The sequence below is a fragment of the Gymnogyps californianus genome, chromosome 8, assembly GCF_018139145.2.
Source record: "Gymnogyps californianus isolate 813 chromosome 8, ASM1813914v2, whole genome shotgun sequence".
Taxonomy (NCBI): domain Eukaryota; kingdom Metazoa; phylum Chordata; class Aves; order Accipitriformes; family Cathartidae; genus Gymnogyps; species Gymnogyps californianus.
In genome coordinates, this window is record NC_059478.1 from 7,176,456 (window position 1) to 7,192,934 (window position 16,479).

Sequence of the window (16,479 nt, forward strand, 5' to 3'; positions counted from 1 at the left end):
TGGTTGCTATCAGGACATGTTTCTATAGTGAGCGCAACCCTGCCTGTGACAGGTATCAGAGGAATCGCACCCCAGAAGCACTCCCAGTTCTGGAGGATTTGAGTGGAAAGTGGAGAGCCAGGAGTCAAACAAGGGGAGAAACCAGTGGCATGGGTCTCTGGCTGATCTCCCAAACCAGCCCCGCAGCGGGAAGACAAAGACAGTCCGTTACCCACGAGCTAATGTGGTATGCGGTGGTTGATGGCTCTGTGCTGGGGAGCTTGTCCACACCTTGCAGGGACTCATGTGGATGGCTTGCACAGAAGCAAGTGGTAGAAGGCTTATTCAGTTGGGCATTGGAGAGAAGTCCCTACACACAACCCCTTAATTTCCAGGGGACGTGTTACTTGCTAGAGGTCTGCCCCCCAGAGCCACCTAGAGCAGAGATGTTGCAGCTTTCGGTTGCAGGTCAGAAATACTGCTAGGAGGCAGCTCTCCCACCTCCTCCTCGCCCAGGGCTGCCTGTGAGCGAGCTGTGCCGCCTGCTCTGGCTCGGCTGAGATGCTCGGAGGCCTCAGGTGGATGCAGCAGAGTTTTGCAGAATCAGATGGTTTCCAGGAATTTTGTTTTGATTCTTTTCTTTTTGGTTTGTTTGAGGTTTTTTTCCCCCTTTTCCTTCCATTGTTTGAACTGCTGAAGATTTAGCTGCAGTTTTAAAAACGTCATCCTTTCCAAACAGCTTACTCAAAATACCTGGTCAGTGGGGTCTCTTGACATTAACACCCCCCTGTAGAAAAGGCTGGAGGGTAGAGAGCAGAATTGCGTGTGTTGAGGGAGATGCCTACGGCCTGTGATGCTGTCCTGCAGTCCACATCAGCTTGGACCAAAGAGACACAGCTTTCCTTCTTTTCCTCTTTCTTCAACTGGAGTCAGATCCAAAGGTCTGGAATAGCAAGGGAAGAGCTTCAAATTGGTTACGTGGTTTTGGATCTGGCCTGCATGTAGTGGAATAGGCATTTCCCCAGTGCCTGCCCAGTTAAATACTGCTCCATTGCGAAGCTATTTCTTCGCCTTCCCCACAGGCAGTAACACGGCTGTTTCAAAGATAAATTGGCCGGTACCCTGCAGTAAACAGCTAAGATAATCCCTGGATAACACTACGCTTTCAAGGAAGGACAAACAGTCTTGTTATTAACGGGTAAGACTTGAGCTCCTGGGTCCTCTTTCTGGCTCACTTGTCTGCACTCCAGAAACATCGACCTCTTTTCACGTGCCTAATGTGGCGGTGGTGCTAAAGCAGCACATCCGTGCGAGGGGAGCTCGTGGGCCATGGAGATCCTTCTTCTGCTAGAAGCAAAGTGTTTATAACCTGGCCCACATCCCACCACCCTCCCTGTATGCTGCAGCAGTGGCAGAGCAGCGGGGAGGCCCTGCTGTCAGCACTGCAGTAGTCTCTGGGTCAGCTTGCAGATAGTGGGTTTGGATGTCGTTGTAAGTCCTCTCCTGAGAAGACAGCTGGAAGGGCCTCAGGATTTTGTCTCCAACACTGGCATCCCAGGTTGAGATCTCCCCAGCTGAACCATGTGGATGTAACAGCTCAGTCAAGCATCCCTGCATTGTCACGCTGTGGGGCAAAGGCACGTCCTGAGGACATCTGGAGTCGTGTAACCTCCTCTGCTTCAGGTTGTCCCGTAGGTGCTAGCAGCAAGAAGTACATCTGTATATGCTAGGTCTGAAATACCTGTCTGTGAAAGATTTGGAGGATGGTGTCAAGGGCGGTGAGCCATCCAGATGTGCTGAATTGCCCTGGGAGGAACATGGAAGTGGATGAAGAGGTGAAGGACTAAGATGGATGATGCCCCTCCTTTTACACCATGGACTTTCTTTCTGTTTTCAGATCATTGGCTGAAACTTTGGTGGGGAAGGAGCCTGAACAAAGATAGGATTTGCTGGGAATTTGTAGGACCTTCTGGTTTAAATACATTGTAGGGCATGTGGAAAGAAAGAGAGTAGGCAGAGGACAGCTCATGAGAAAGAAGCAACCAGCAATGTAGTCCCTGGAGGGCCATGATGTTGGAAGAGGAGGTGGAATTGGATGCAATGGGACCTGGGACAGGAGCTAAATTCATTTCTGCTGTGGCTACGCAGGCCCATCTGTTCTCTGCATTGATGCCCATGTTACTGGAGATCGGTGAATGGCTACAGTCAGTCAAAGAGATTGGCCACACATTGACAAGGGCAAGGATTGCATCTGTCTAGCCATCTGGCATGTTCAGAGCAGGGTCCCCCATCCTCAGTCACCCAGGCCTGAATGTCAAACACCTTTTCATCCTGAATACGCACAGTTGGGCTTTATCAGCCAGATGTTCAAATAAGCTGAGATGTCTGGCTCATTTGGGCTAACAACTCCCCATCCTCACTTTGATTGCCTGGACAATCTCAGCACAAAAACCACATGGCAAATGAAAGCTATTTTATGTGGGCAGACCCTTTTGCCAACCAGAGTCCTCAAGGGCCACGCACAGGTGATGACATCCAGTGAAATCTTCCATGCAGAGCAGCCAAAATTGTCCTGAACTGTTTTTTTCCTGCTCACCCTTTTGTTTCGTAAAAATCTTCTTGCAAAGCTGCTGATGGAGGCGATCGTGCTGTCTGGAAATGTACTTCATCAGGTGCAGACTTGATTGCTGTATCTTCTCTTCTCTGCCTTCCTCCATTTGTGGCAATCACTTGTCCAGAGCACAGCACTGGAGAGGACCCTGCTTCAGCAGAGAGGCTGTTCTGGTTATGGTCTCACTGTCTTGAGTGTTGGTTGGCAAGTGAAAAAGAACAGATGTCTTGCTGGGTCATCCCAGGCTTTTAGACCTGCTGTCAAACTCGGTGGCTTGTCCAGCTGAGGAGCTACATGGTCCATCGGGTTCTTCCCTCATCTTTGGCCATGGTAGAAACACAAGGAAATGTTACAGGGGAGGTAAATTGTGTGCTCTCCATGCGTATATGTCATTGCCATTGACTTCAACTAGGAGTCTTGTATACATGACCAAAGTTGACTTCAGTGGTTCAGTGTGCTGGATCTCTGTCTCATTGGTGGTAGGTGGTATGAGGCAGCAGACGAGGATGGCTTGATTTCAGCTCCAACGAACACCATTACCGTGTTTGTTTATTCTTAATGCCATTTGAATTGTTGGATACTTTAGAGAAAAGGACTTGTTAGAAGTCCTGGAAAATTTGAGGTGGAAGTTGAGACTGTCAGAACATTAGAGAAGACATTAGAGAAGCTGGAGAAGAAACTCTCTGAAGAGCTGGAGAGGTCGTGCAAGAAATGCCAGCAGTCAAGCTTGTGAAGATTTTTGAATTGGAAGCAAACTTGAAGTGGATTTTGCTCATCAGAAATGTTAGGGGTGGAAGAGATCTCTTTGCCGGCATTGGTTTGATGTAGGCTTTCACCCAGTGGCAAGATCTGACTGCCATAGCTTGTTTAAACATTTCCAGCACTCTTTCTGAAGCTGGTGATGACCTGATAGAAACTCAACACTAAGGAATAGTGGTGATAGGGCTTGGGTTTGATAAGATATCTGGATGCTGAAGATGAACCACTGTTCCACACTGCTACAAGTCATGAAAAGCGTTGGTTTTTCTGGTGGGTTTTTTTTTTTGTCTACACACAATAGCATCAAGGGACTTCCATGCCAAGATCAGAGCCCTTCCTCCTGCGTTCACAAGCTCAAAGATGGTCGTTACGTCTCAGTTCTTGAGGAGCCCCAGATAAAATTATGACCACTGAAGACCTTTGGTATGTTCACAATGAAACCTTTCAGAGGGACAGATTAGATTTGTGATGGAGCCTCCTCTAGTGGAGGGATCTGACTTGTATTCCCGGATCTTGTTTCCGTGGAGGATACCAGAGTCTTAATTTTCCGGGCTCTTCGCATTCCTGCCCCCTCTCCCATCCCAGTGCATCAGCCTCTCTTAGCCGTGTCTGTGAGGCTTTGGGCCGTCGTAATTTTCGTACATGGCTAGTATGTAGACAGCGGAGTGCTGAAGCAGCAGAGTGGCAGCGCGAAGGGCGTTCTGCAATTACGGCTCTGATACAAATGCATCCATACATGCAGGGCCATTGGTATGCGCATATTTATCTTTGCATCCACATCAACGGCAGGACATATTTACCATTTAGATATGCACATATATTGTAAAAATACCCTGTGCCAATAGCAGTGTATATCTTGTAAGTGACATCTCCAGTGCTCCTCATGATTTCCAAGACACCGGCGCTCTTTAGAACTAGAGTTTGTGGCTGTTTGTTTATTTTTATTTCCTCCCTCCCAGTCTCAATTTTACGGCCAGGTTTGTTAAGTTTCAATAAAATATCAGTTAAGTTTATGGCATTTTTTTTTGTTATTATTGTTATAATTTTCTTTTGGTAGGGGAAAGTGGGATGAAATGTTGCTCTGCTGGGGACAGAGCGACAGCGGTGCCCTGTCAGGTGCTCAGGGATTCTGGAGTCCTTTTCCCAGCTCTGCCACTGATTATTTGTGTGATCTCAAAGGTTTCTGCTTGCCTTAAAAGAACAGGAGAATATTCTCTGCTTCTTGTGAGCGGTAGCTGCAAAGTCCTTCGGTTGTCAGCCACTGCGGGAGTACGAAGCCATGTTACTGCCCTGTGCTTTTATGCTGGTGGTCAAAGCGATCATTCAGAAAACCGAGTAGGAAGCATCTTTGTGTATGTGAAAAGTGCCCATCTTCACGCTTAAAGTTGAGCAGTGCCAGGGTGGGCTATCCTCAGTCTGCCAGCTCATTTCCCTAGGTTTTTTGCCTTTAAAATAGCAAGTAACCTGAGAGGTCGGGAAGTGACAGGAGCCCTTTGCCAGCTGAGCAGAGGAGGTGATGGTTACAGCTGCCTTCTGACTAGTCCCGGTTATTTTACGCAGCGCTGTGGGATTGCTCTCTGGAACAGGTTGGGCAGGGCTGACAGTCAGCACAGACAATGAGCTATTCCTGGCTCTGCTCTTTTCAGGCACCGGTGGGAGGGTCCTGATCCAAGACTCACTGTGCTCAAGATGAGTCTTTCTCTTGACTGTCTTGGGCTTTGTATCTAGCAGTGATGTTTCTGCTTTCCTTCAATTCCGAGAATTGCCAGCACCTGACAAAAGAGCCAATTGCAAAGAGAGCAGCAGAGAGTTTAGTGAACATGAAGTCTCCAGCATAGACCTCCCACCTGCTCCCTGACCTTTCTTGGAGGTGGCTTCCTTCAGAGGAGCCTTCCTGGTCCGCCTCCACGGCAGAGCTGGGGTCTGTCCAGAGTGTTTCTTCCCTCTCCAGCAAAGGGAGGGGGATTGCCAGGTGTTTCTGAGAGCGTACACATGAGCCATAGTTGGGCAATTCCACCAGGACTGTGGTTGCCAGTCTTCCAAGTTGGAAGTGGCAGTGGAGATGATGAGAGTGTATTTGGGGTTGGAGCTGAAAGCATAGCTGACCTGGGCCCCTGAAGTCTCTCCTTTCCAAGGCTAACGTCATGTATATAACTAAACTTTGCACGTTGAGCTGTCTCACACTTAACGCGCTGATCTGCACGATAAGTTCTGAAATAATCCCATAAAACCTTTTTATTTATTTTTAACCGCCTTCCCTGCCTTCCAGTTACATGATGGGTTTGTTTCTCCCGTTGAGTAGTTGAGGAGGTGCTCAGATATCTCGAAGCTGGAAGCAGAAAACCTTGTTTCTGCAAAGGCGGGGTTTTTTTTTCTTTTCATTTGTGTTTTTTTTTCCTCCTGATCCCACCCAGTTGTCTTCACCGTTACCATTTTTCAGCGTAACCTTGGCGACTGGTGCATGCAGTGGGGAATTTGCTTACAGACCTCCTTCTTCTGAGGCAGCTGGCCCAGGAGGGCTGTGACACCCTTGCGTTCTCTCGTGGCCCATCACAATGAAAGGCACGTGCCAACATGACGGGTACTGGGAGTCTAGCCCAGGTGCCTTCACGTTTTTGCGAGCCTTCGCTCCTGGTGCACTGCAGTTCCCACCAGCGATGGGTTCCTGATGTCCTGAAGGCAAACCCCACGCGCCGCTCCCTTGCAGAGCTTCCCGTAGCTCAGCGGGAGCTCCGGCCGTGGAACTGGATGGTGTCTGGATGTGCTCACCCTGCAGAGAGCAGCACGGTGTAGACTTACCCATCCTGACCTGAGCTTCTCGGAAACAGCAGTAGCGTGGGCCTGGTTCGCCCTGCTGAGAAGGCTTCCTTCCGCTCTTGATAGCAAGGCTTGTTTGGGTAATTCTGTTCTCCAGTGCAGTCTGCCGGGTGGACACCTCCAACAACCGAGATCTTAAAAGCTGCTTGAAGGATTTTGATGCCCTGAAATGAAGGGAAAGGGCTGTCTGAGTCCTCCAGGCTGGGTTTTGTTTGTCTCGGTCAAAGCATGAAGAATCCTTCCTCCAGCTGAGGAGCTGTTGAAGAATGTTCTTGGCATTGAGCTGTAACAACATGTGGCTTTGAGTAACCTCAAGAGTGCATCCTTTTTTTTGCTTGCTCTGTTCTTCATACTACTAACCTGACTGTGTGTTTTGTTTTTGTGGTTGCTTTGCATGTTGTTCCTTCCTCTTGGCTGAGAGTCATGGGGTGGATCTTTTTCCTTTCTGTGATTCAGGTGCCTCACTCTTTCCTTTCCAGGTTCTTCCAGTTCTTTTAACATGTCAAACTCTGGAGATTTGTTCATGAGCGTGCAGTCTCTCAATGGGGATTCTTACCAAGGGGCCCAGGTTGGAGCCAACGTGCAGTCACAGGTAGGGACCCATCCGATGTACTGCCAGTGAATGCATTAGTGTTGGAGGAGCCTCTGATTGTATTGGCACTTCTCCCTCCCGTCCGAAAAGAGCAAATCTCAACCAGCACAAACGAACCAACCAACACTTAAAAAAGGCAAACCAAACCGAAAAACCAACCAACCAAAAAAAGCAACAGCAACAACCACCAAAAAAAAATCAATCCAAAAGAAACCAAAAGCAAACACCCAACCAAACCAACAACCATGGTCTTGAGGAGACTTGCCCACACTTTGTGAATGCATTTGGCTCTGGCTTGATAGTCATACTAGGAGGAGAGGAGGTTTAGGAGAACAGGCATGAACTCAAACAAAAGCAGCTGAGGTTTAGGTTCTGCTTGCTTTATTCTTCCAAGGGAAGGGGCCAGATGTTTGGACTGGTGTCTCGTTTTACAAGGCTTCCACGTACTCCTTTGATGCCAAACCAGGTGTCTGCTGAAAGGCAAGAAATGTTCAAATACACAGCTAGATTTTTTTTGTTTGTTTTTTTGTTGTTTTTTTTTTTTTATTAAAAGCCACCCTTCACCATCTTCCCACCTCCCCAAAGCACAGGCACTCACACCACCCATGTACACACCAGCAAGACAGAGCAAGGGAGCTTTGAGCAGCGTTACTGAAACATCAACCCATGCTTTGGGCAAAAAGAAAGAATTTAAAATAGCCAGGAACTCACTCAGATCTCCCACCTCCCATCCGATGTCCAGATGTGCCATGAGTCCACTCTCTGGCGTCTAAGGCTCTGTACTGTGTTGAGAGATGACAGCCACTCTGACACTTCTGCATTGGGCAAGGAGGGCTCTCTAAAGCCGAGGTTGCTCCCCTCGCAGTGCTGGACGCAGAGCAAGCGTGCCATCCGTGGGCGATGAGATGTGCTCGCCACGCGTACCGCTGCTGGGGCTGGGCTGGGGGAGTGGAGGGAAAGGAACGGGGCGTCCGGAGGAGAGCTGCCGGTGCCTTTGCCGTGGTAGGTATATTCTCTTTCTGGGCCCTCCGAAATGAAGGCGCTTGGCCGACTCCAAGAATCTCCTTCCACTGCCGTGAGCTTCCCGGTGCTTGGGGCCAAAGGGTGGAAGGGGGTAGGGGTAGGAACGTGGGTCCTCGAGCGCAATGGTGGAGCCGACCACAGCGATGTGCTCCAGGAGGTCCCACCCCACGCTTGCCACGCTGTTCTTCCTCTCCGCTCTTTTTGTCAAAAGACTTGGGACCAAGGAGAGCGTGACGGGGCTGCTGGCCAGGCGGGGGTTGGTGAGGGAGGCAGGAGCGGTCCTCTGGCTCGGCTCTCGCCACAAGACCAACTGCGGTTCTTTTTTACCCCTCTTTAAATATATACCTTTATTTTTTTTATTATTATTACTGTTTGTTTGTTTTTATCTTGCCAAAGATGAACCGAAGCAGCTTTGCCCACTAACCTTTCTTTCACTCTAATTTGTGTCTTTGTTGTCGTTGGTCTGTTTAGGTGGATACCCTTCGCCATGTTATCAGCCAGACAGGAGGATACAGTGACGGACTCGCAGCAAGTCAGATGTATAGTCCGCAGGGCATCAGTGTAAGAAAAAAAAAAAAATAGGCTCGGGTTCTTGTTTTATTTTATTTTTTTCATTTTTGTTCTCTCACTACCAATTATTTCAAAGCCATAGGGCTCAGAATGCCACTTAGTAGGACTTGTCTTTGCTTTTACGGTCACCTAGTTTATTGCTTCTGTATCGGTCACGCCAACGGCAGAGCTTTGCCCACAAAAAAAGTGGCGACCGGGCAGGCTTTGTGCAGGCAGCTGGCGTCTAGGACTGTCAGAGCCGATCAGCGTTTGCCCGGCACCTGCGGCCACACGCGCTCGGCCGAGAGGAGCTGCTAAACAGGTGACACCTCGCGTAACCGCGGTGGGGAATGTCACCGCGAACGCCCCGGTCCGGAGATGGCTCCACGCGGAGGCCAACGGCACCATCCCGGAGCGACCACCTAAAAATAACCCATCCCTGGCTGGCATCCGAAAGCACGGCAGCGATGGGGTTGGCGGCAGTAACGATTGTAAATAAAAGGAGAAAAAAAAAAAACAAAAATAAAAACAAAGCCAACCAACATCAACCCAAGAAAACCTCGCCCAACCGGACTGGGGGAGGATGCGAGGGGGAGGGCAGTCTCCGGAGCATCTTCTCCTTGTTCTTGGGTGCGCTAGCGGGTTCTGACTAGCATGAAAATTCGTAGCGACAAGCTGTGTCGCACAGGGGGAAATCGATCAGACACACACAAGGAGAACCCAGTGTAGATTCGGGACAGCAATCCAACTTCATTTCTCAGATCAATCGTCCGCCATCTCAGCGGTGGTGACAGCAAGCTGGGAGAAGAGGGCAGCCTGGAAAAGGAGGCTGTGAGCGCCGAGTGGGTGGTGGCGATGGTGTCCGGGGTGGCATGGAGGAGGGGGCGGCTGGCCCTGGTTGTGGCTGGCTGCTGCAGTCCCCATCAAGGACGCTAAAGGTTGAGGTGGGGTGGTCTCGGGCTGGGCAGGAGGGTGGTGGTCCTCCGGGTGGGACGGTGGTCCCGCGGCCAAGCACCCCAGCAGGGTGCACCATCCAGTCCCATCACCCTCCCGGCCAAGGCTTGTGCCGTTTGTCACCTTGTGTGTGAGCATCTTTGGGCCATCGGTGTGCGAGCGGCCACCGCTGGCGCAGGGAGAGGGGTGCAGCGGGATGGGGGGCTGTGCTCCCCTCTCCTGTGGGCAGTGGGGCTTAGCGGGCGGCTTGACGTCAGGAGGCAGAGGCAGGGAGGATTTGTGAAGTAATGTAATTGAACATGTGCAGATAATTATGTCTCATTACATAAGCCCGTTGCAAAAACGGCGCTTGGAAATGCCACATGAAAGAGCCTATCGTTCCGCATTAATTTCTCCGTGCGCTGAATTTATTCCCTTTCTGGCTTTTTAATACTTGGAGAGTAAATGAATCGCAGGCTGATCATGATAAGAGATGATACTTTTGTATAAATTAAAATACCCCCAAGGAAAGAGGCTGAGCTGATTACAGTTGCAGTTGGCTTGGAAAATAACAGTGGGCTGGGTTAAGCCAAAATTTGGGGGGGAGGGTTGCTGCCGGGGATTGTGAGGCAGGGAAGGGGCGATGGGGGAGAGGAGAAGAAAGAGGTAGTGGAAACTCGAAAGCCGAATAGGACAAGGAGAGCTGGGCTGGTGTTTCTGGCTATGGTAATGGGAGAACCAGTGTTACCATGAGCAGCACTGGGAATTGGTGAGCTGAGAGCGGCAGGGGCTCAGCGGTCCCCCCTGCGCTTCCCAAACGGGGATCTGGCATGGTGGCATCTGATCGCTCCTCAGGCTGGTTTTCAGGGAGGGCAGGAGCCCAAACTGGCCTGAATTGGATGTTGTTCAGAGAGGGGCAGGGTGGCAAGAGGGCAAAGGGACCACCCAGGTTTGGGGTGACTCCTTGTTTCCCCATAAAGCTGTGGTAGGCATGGGGAGCAAGGCAGGGAGTCCAGAGCTGAGCAAATAGTTTAGGAAGCATCTTCTGGGTTGTCTCTCTGTCCCCAGATGTTTTGCTTCCCCCATATCCTAGGCAGCATGCTCCTGCCTGAAGCTTTTATTGTCACTTAATGTCTTCCCATCCAGCTAGGTCCCTTGATGGACCCCAGTTTGTCCATCCCTGAAGTGTGGCTGCCCTCTGGGAAGCGTTGGTCCTGGGCAAGGTCCTGGGGAGCTGCTCAGTGCAGGCAGGGTGGCTGTCTCGTAGCAGACAGGGCTTTCCTGCCTCTCCCCTGAACCCTTTAATGCCGAGGAAGGGCAGTGGGATGCAGAGGAAGGCTGTTAGTGACACAGAAAGCTGCCGTCCCTGCATCACCCGAGCATCCCCGTGAGCTGCTGGAAGGAGATGAGCCGAAACCTAGTCAAGAGCCCTGTCACAATGATGTCTGCACGGGGCTGAGGTTAAGTCATCCCCAGAGCCCGTCAGGGCTGGGAAGTCAGCAGCAGGTTGCCCAGCTCCACCGCTGCAAACCTTGGCAGGAGAGACAACGCTCGGGGTTTGCCTTCCTTGATGGAGGATGAATTTTTAAATGCGTTTAAGTCATGACAGCTGAGAACAGGAATCTACCCAAAGCCCCGTTCCCTCTGTGGCTCTGCTGCTCAACAGCTGACAGACCGCTCCGCAGGGCGAAAAGGGCTGGAGTCGGTTCTGCATTGTTAGCAGGATAACGGGCGGTGTCCCAGCCATTGCCATCTCCATGACCCGCAGTGACGGCTGAGGCAGAGCGAGAACAGCCGCCTTCTCCTCCACAGGTGGAGACAGCGTCAGGCAGCGCCGGTCCCGGCAAGGGACAGGGATGCTCTTGGTGATGGAGGGGTGGTGGAGGCAGGAGCCGTTTTGAGGATACTGGGCCTTGGGTAGCACTGAGAGGAAGGAGGGACCCCTCCCACCTGAAAGGAGGGGATATTTGGGGCCCGATCCAGCCCTTTTTGCAAGTTTTGAGGTTGAGGGGTTTTGCACCATTAAGTGAGAGGTGTTAAGTGTCTGGTCCCTCTGGACAGTGCTTGTTTGTGGGTGTCCACGTGTGTACGCAGCCAGAGGTCCCCGAGGCTAGAGGTTTCAAAGCATTCATATGTCCAGGTTCTGGTGGGTTCCAGTAGAAGTTGGGTCTTTGTTGCCATAATCCTCTGGAGGGTCCCAACCCAAAACATCGCCCTTCCTGCCACTGCCCCGTGGCCCTAAATCCACAAAGTGTTTTAGGTCCCCCCTCTGCTAATTAATGAATGAGCTATAGTCATCTTAAAGAAAAAAGCTTTCAGAAGTTTCTTTTTGGACTTAATTTAATTTATAGATTGTTTAAAAGTCTAAAATGAGGGGCTATTTTTAAAGTTCATCAGAGTGCAAAGTTTTTGATTTAAAAGCGCTGTTGTGCAGAGCTGTGCCTATTTGCAGAGCAGCGTGTGTCGCCGTGACAGCAGTGGTCAGCGACAGGTTGTGCTGTTGAGTTTTGCATGCATTCTTGTCAGCAAGGACCACTGGGCAGTGGTACCTGTAGGAGGTGAGACCTCCTCACTTGTGCTGAGACACGTTTCTCCAAGAATTTGGGCCTTGAAAAGAAAGTTGTTGCTCTGCTCCTCAGCAAGTTAGGGTTCACCGTCATGATCAAGCTACTGTTCACCATCATGATCACAAGCTGGGATATGGAAGCTGGTCTGGCAGGGCTTCAGTGCCCGAGCCCCATCCATCAGAGATGCCTTGGTGTGTCCTGAAGACTGCCGCCGTGACCCCTGGAAAGTGATGGCCAGACAAGGCTGGATTCTCTGGTGTGTAATAAGAGCCTCAGTGCATCTCATAAGGAGACCCTGATACAAGCTCTTAAAAGCTCAGAGGTCTGAAACCTCTTCGAGGCTCCTGCCAGTCTGTCAGACTTGCCGGTATCTGGTGTGTTTGGAGGCTGACCTGACACCCTGCCCTGTCGATGGTGGGACAATGATTTGGTCACAGAAGGTGGGACGTCAAGACAGCCTCCGTGCGAAGCAGAAGGCTCCGTTAAAAATTGACAGAAAGTCATCTCCCAGCCCCACGTAGGAGGCCCGGGCGGAGAGCCAACCAGACTTGCTGGAGGTGACAAAAATGCTGAGACCTGCAGAAACGGGCACCAAAACCAGTTGTTTCAGCAGTCCCATCACCGGGGCTCCGCCACTTGGACAGCCACCAAGGCCTTGCCTGTGCTCTGGCACCAGAAGGTGACATTTAAAGAGATGTCCTGGAGGCCATTGCTCTGTCTTTGAGTTCTGCCTCTCCAGAAGAAGTCACAGCTGTGTGCAGGGGCTCCTCAGAGGGTCTTCAAGGAGCAGCAGCCTCCTCAGAAAACTCCTTCATCTTTGAGGGAGACCCCAAGGGATTTACTACAGTTAAATCCCGAGGGATCTTCTTGCACTGGAAAGAGGCAGGGCCGGCTTGGTGGAATTGGATGCATCCTGCACGTGGCTTGGTCTGTGCAGCAGTGGGGTGAACTCCAGGAAAAGAGGGATGAGTGTGGATGGTGCCTACATGTCCTCTGCCTGGGGAAGGATACAGCCTCCTCATGGAGGGCTTGTCCGTACCAAAGGATGGCATCAAGATGATAAAGTCATGGCCAACCTTGGGGCCTCTTTTCCATCACTTGACCCATAACTTGGGGCCTTCACAGGCTGGGGGAGCAGGAGGGTGTGGGGTCTGTGGAGGGTCCCCCGATCTGGGTCAGCCTCTCCCCAACATGCTCTTGGTTTCCCACTGGATGTGACCATGGTGGTCATTGGCAGCACAAACTCCTGCAACACATGAAGGCTGATTCCCAATCTGGAGTACCATGGGGCTCCCCAGCATTTTGGGGGACAGGGTGCTAAACATCGAGGCACCACAGTCCCTGTCTGCAAGATGCTTTCCCTCTCGCTCCTTCCAACTGCGGCTGGCACGCAAAAGCCTCGCTAAAAATAGTTGAGCACAATAGGGACGGAGCCCTGCTCCGCGCAGCCCCCTCCGCTCTCCCTCCTCCTGCTCGCCGTAATGACCCTGCAAACACTAAATGGCATCTGAGTGCATTAAGCAGCAAACTCTCTGGTGACATAGCAATTATGGCTCTGAAATAGATTTGGTGCGTCACGGAAGATAAGGGTTTTGAAAGTTTCTGTTGTGATTATAGCTTGTAACTCCAACAAATAACAGGCTTGGTAATAAGAGGCTGCCAGCGCAGCTATTGTGGTTCTCTCTCACTGATGGCACGTAAATTGCTATTAATGTCCTAAGTGTACTTGAATATGCCAGTCTCGGGGCGGTGGAGTTGGCTCTGTGTCTCTCTTTACGCGGCCTGTCATTGTTGGGCTGATAATCTACAGTAATTGCTGCCTCTTGCAGCGGTCCAAGATGTGTAAGGGTGGATATTGCATCTCAGGGAGCGCAGGGACGGTGGGTCGGGGCCCAGCTGCGGATGGAAGCTGGTGGGGGCAGTGAGCACAGCGAGCCCGGGATCTCTGCACGCGGGAGGGACACAGGGCTGGTAATGTACGTGCATAGTCTGGTTTCATGCTTGCACCCAAGGTGAAGTGGAGCAGGGTTTGCTAACCTGCTAGCAACCTCAGGTCATGATTCCTGTCTTCCTTGCTGTTGCCTGAACCCCTTTGCAAGGAACCCACATGTGCATGGAAGAACACACCGGCCCGTTGTGTGTGTGCACGTCTCCGTCTTTTTTGCTTTGTGCATGTCCCACTGCGAGGTGGTTTCATCCCTCAAAATGTGGGTTCCCACGGCTTGCCCGTGGTCAGCTCTTTGCTCCCATCTTGGCTGCTTCTTGGGCAGGCAGGAGCTGGTTGGCAGCATGGACAACCTGCTGGCAAGTCCCAGACGGCTGCTCAGTGCGATGAGGCTTTTCCTACCCTTACCCCGCTTTGGGGGTCTGCGGGGTGCCGGCAAGCGGGGGCTGTCAGGGCCAGTGATGGATGCCCTGTGCCAGGAGTCAGTGGGACAGGCAGCCAGAGAGGACGAAGCAGCCTGGGCACGTCTAAAGCGGGACGGCGACTGCTACCGACTCGAGCTTGGGCAGTGATTGGGAAGGATTAATTAGCCAAGCACTGAATCAATGTCAGAGTGAGCAGAGGAGGTTGGGTGCGACATCTGCTCCTCTCCAAAGGGGATGGCAGCCACAGAGGAGCAGCTTCTGTGCACTGCCGGCTCCTGCCTGCGGCAGCCGGGGCCCTCTGGTAGCTCTGCTCTTGAGAGCCTGGAGAATTTGGCTCTGCATCTGTTTTTAGGAGAAGAAACAAGTTGTCTACCACGCTTTGCTGTACGAACCCTCGGATGGGATATGGCGGTAGCACCTCTGTTGCACTGTGGCGTGGGATCCCTCGAGGAGGGGTGACGGGGAGCACGGAGGACCAGCCCCGGGGGGGGGGCAGAAATTTGTGGTTTTACCACAAAGCGAGGAGGGGAAGGCTCTGCGTTGGGAGCAGAGAGGTGGCCCAAATTCCCGAACGTGGCCTTCAAGGTGGCAAGAGAGTTGTGTGGTCAGCGTGTCTTCCCCACTGCAAGGCTTGGTGCTGATGGATTCCCCCTGTGCAGGGACCACGCAGCAGGAGGGGTGCCCGGAAAGGCAACGAGGGGGGACATGGAGTGATGCTGGGGGACACGGCACGGCTCAGAGGTCCCTTGGAACCCATTGCTTGTTCTGCGTGTTCATAGCACCTGGGTCCAGATAACATCCCAGGATGGGGTTTCTGGAGTGAGGTGTTTGCTATTTTCTCCTTCCATAGGGGGAGGGGTCCTATTTGGGGGTAAAAAAACCCCAAACAACCAGAGCTCAGGGTTTCTACAGAAATTGGTTTTGTTTTTTTTTTAAGGGACAGAATTTCCATGAGTACTTGCAATTTATCAAAACCCCTGCTTTTGACAGAATTGTTTCTGGCCCCATCCCACTGATGGAGCCCCGTGGTCTGCGGTGGGATGGGGGTGCTGGGCGGGACATCTTTGGCTCCTACATCGGCCCCTGCCGAGGGAGAGGCAGGGGGGTCCAAGGTGGATGGGTAGCTTGGGGAGGGCTGGGCATGCCGTTGGGTGACTGACATCTCCATGTCTCCCTTCCCACAGGCTAATGGAGGTTGGCAAGACGCTACTACCCCATCGTCGGTGACCTCCCCCACAGAAGGCCCTGGCAGCGTTCACTCTGATACCTCCAACTGATCTCCCAGCAAATTGCATCCCTGGCTGAGCCGGCCCCGGCGGGGGCGGGAGGGGAGGGGGCCTCTCCTAACACCGCAGCAGTCAGACTGGAGGTGAACCCTATCAGCACACACAAGAAGACTCCTTCTCTTCTCTTCTCTTCGTCGGGATGCTTTTTTCAGCCAATCTGGACACTTCTTTATACTCTCTTCCCTTTCTTTTCTGGGTAGAAGCCACTCTCCCCCTCCCTGCCACCGCCACAACACCACTCCCTTCCCCTCACCCCTTCCCACCGAAGGATTTGTCAACAGGTAGAAGGATTTTAAGGAGGAAAAGCAAAAATCAACCGCCGCCACACAAAACGACCCCAAAGCAGTGTATGGCTTCGCGCTGGGCGTCTTTCTGAGGAGCCACAAACATACCTCAGTCATGTCTCGCTCCTTTACTAGCAGGCAGCCCCCCTCGCCCCCCCGGTCTCTCACGCTACCTCTCCGTAGGGAAAGGCCACCGCAGCCCCGCTGTCGCCTCATCTCCACCGGTCCCGGCCGCAGCCAGTGCATCGCCTCCCCGCGCCCAGCCCTGCCTCGGTGAGCTGTCCCTCGGGCACTGCCGGTGACGGGGCGGGCGGACGCAGCCCCCTGTGCATGTAGGAGAAGGAGCTGGTGTGCTGTCCTTCGCTTCCAAAAGGTACTGGCCCGTTCCCAGCCCCGGGGAAACTGCCGGCACTTCCCAGTCCCTGCCCTGCTCCACCACACATCCCAAAGCTGGATGAGCCACGAAACCCCACCATCCTCCCTGCCCGCTGTTGGAAGGAAGGAGAGGAGGGAAGGAAACGAGGCAGAGGTGGGCGAGAAATGGCCATTGCTGAAAACGAAGGCGCTGAGCACCTCCACGGTGGTGTACGGGATCAGGCGTTGATGATTGATGGCACCCCAGCAGGTTTCTCGCAGCACCTAGGGAGGCTAGCAGTGGAGTTTTTCCTGGCGAGGAAAGCATTGCGAGGTGTTAGCTTGTGTTTTCGGG

General features: G+C 52.3%; 2 protein-coding genes across 4 annotated transcripts in view; both read left to right on the forward strand.

The window, feature by feature from the left end:
* The window catches only part of PBX1 (PBX homeobox 1), a 131,787-nt gene extending 115,985 nt beyond the window's left edge, over positions 1-15,802 (forward strand). Inside the window, exons 7-9 of one of the 3 annotated variants that reach the window (XM_050900735.1) lie at positions 6,646-6,758; positions 8,253-8,342; positions 15,385-15,802. In XM_050900735.1, the coding sequence (XP_050756692.1) occupies positions 6,646-6,758; positions 8,253-8,342; positions 15,385-15,477 (296 nt within the window). In that variant the 3' untranslated portion in view covers positions 15,478-15,802. The remainder of the gene's footprint in view (positions 1-6,645; positions 6,759-8,252; positions 8,343-15,384) is intronic. The other 2 variants (XM_050900736.1, XM_050900737.1) reach the window with 2 other exon arrangements.
* ALDH9A1 (aldehyde dehydrogenase 9 family member A1) overlaps positions 1-16,479 on the forward strand; it is a 533,528-nt gene that overhangs the window by 348,225 nt on the left and 168,824 nt on the right. The gene's annotated exons all lie outside the window — the stretch shown is intronic.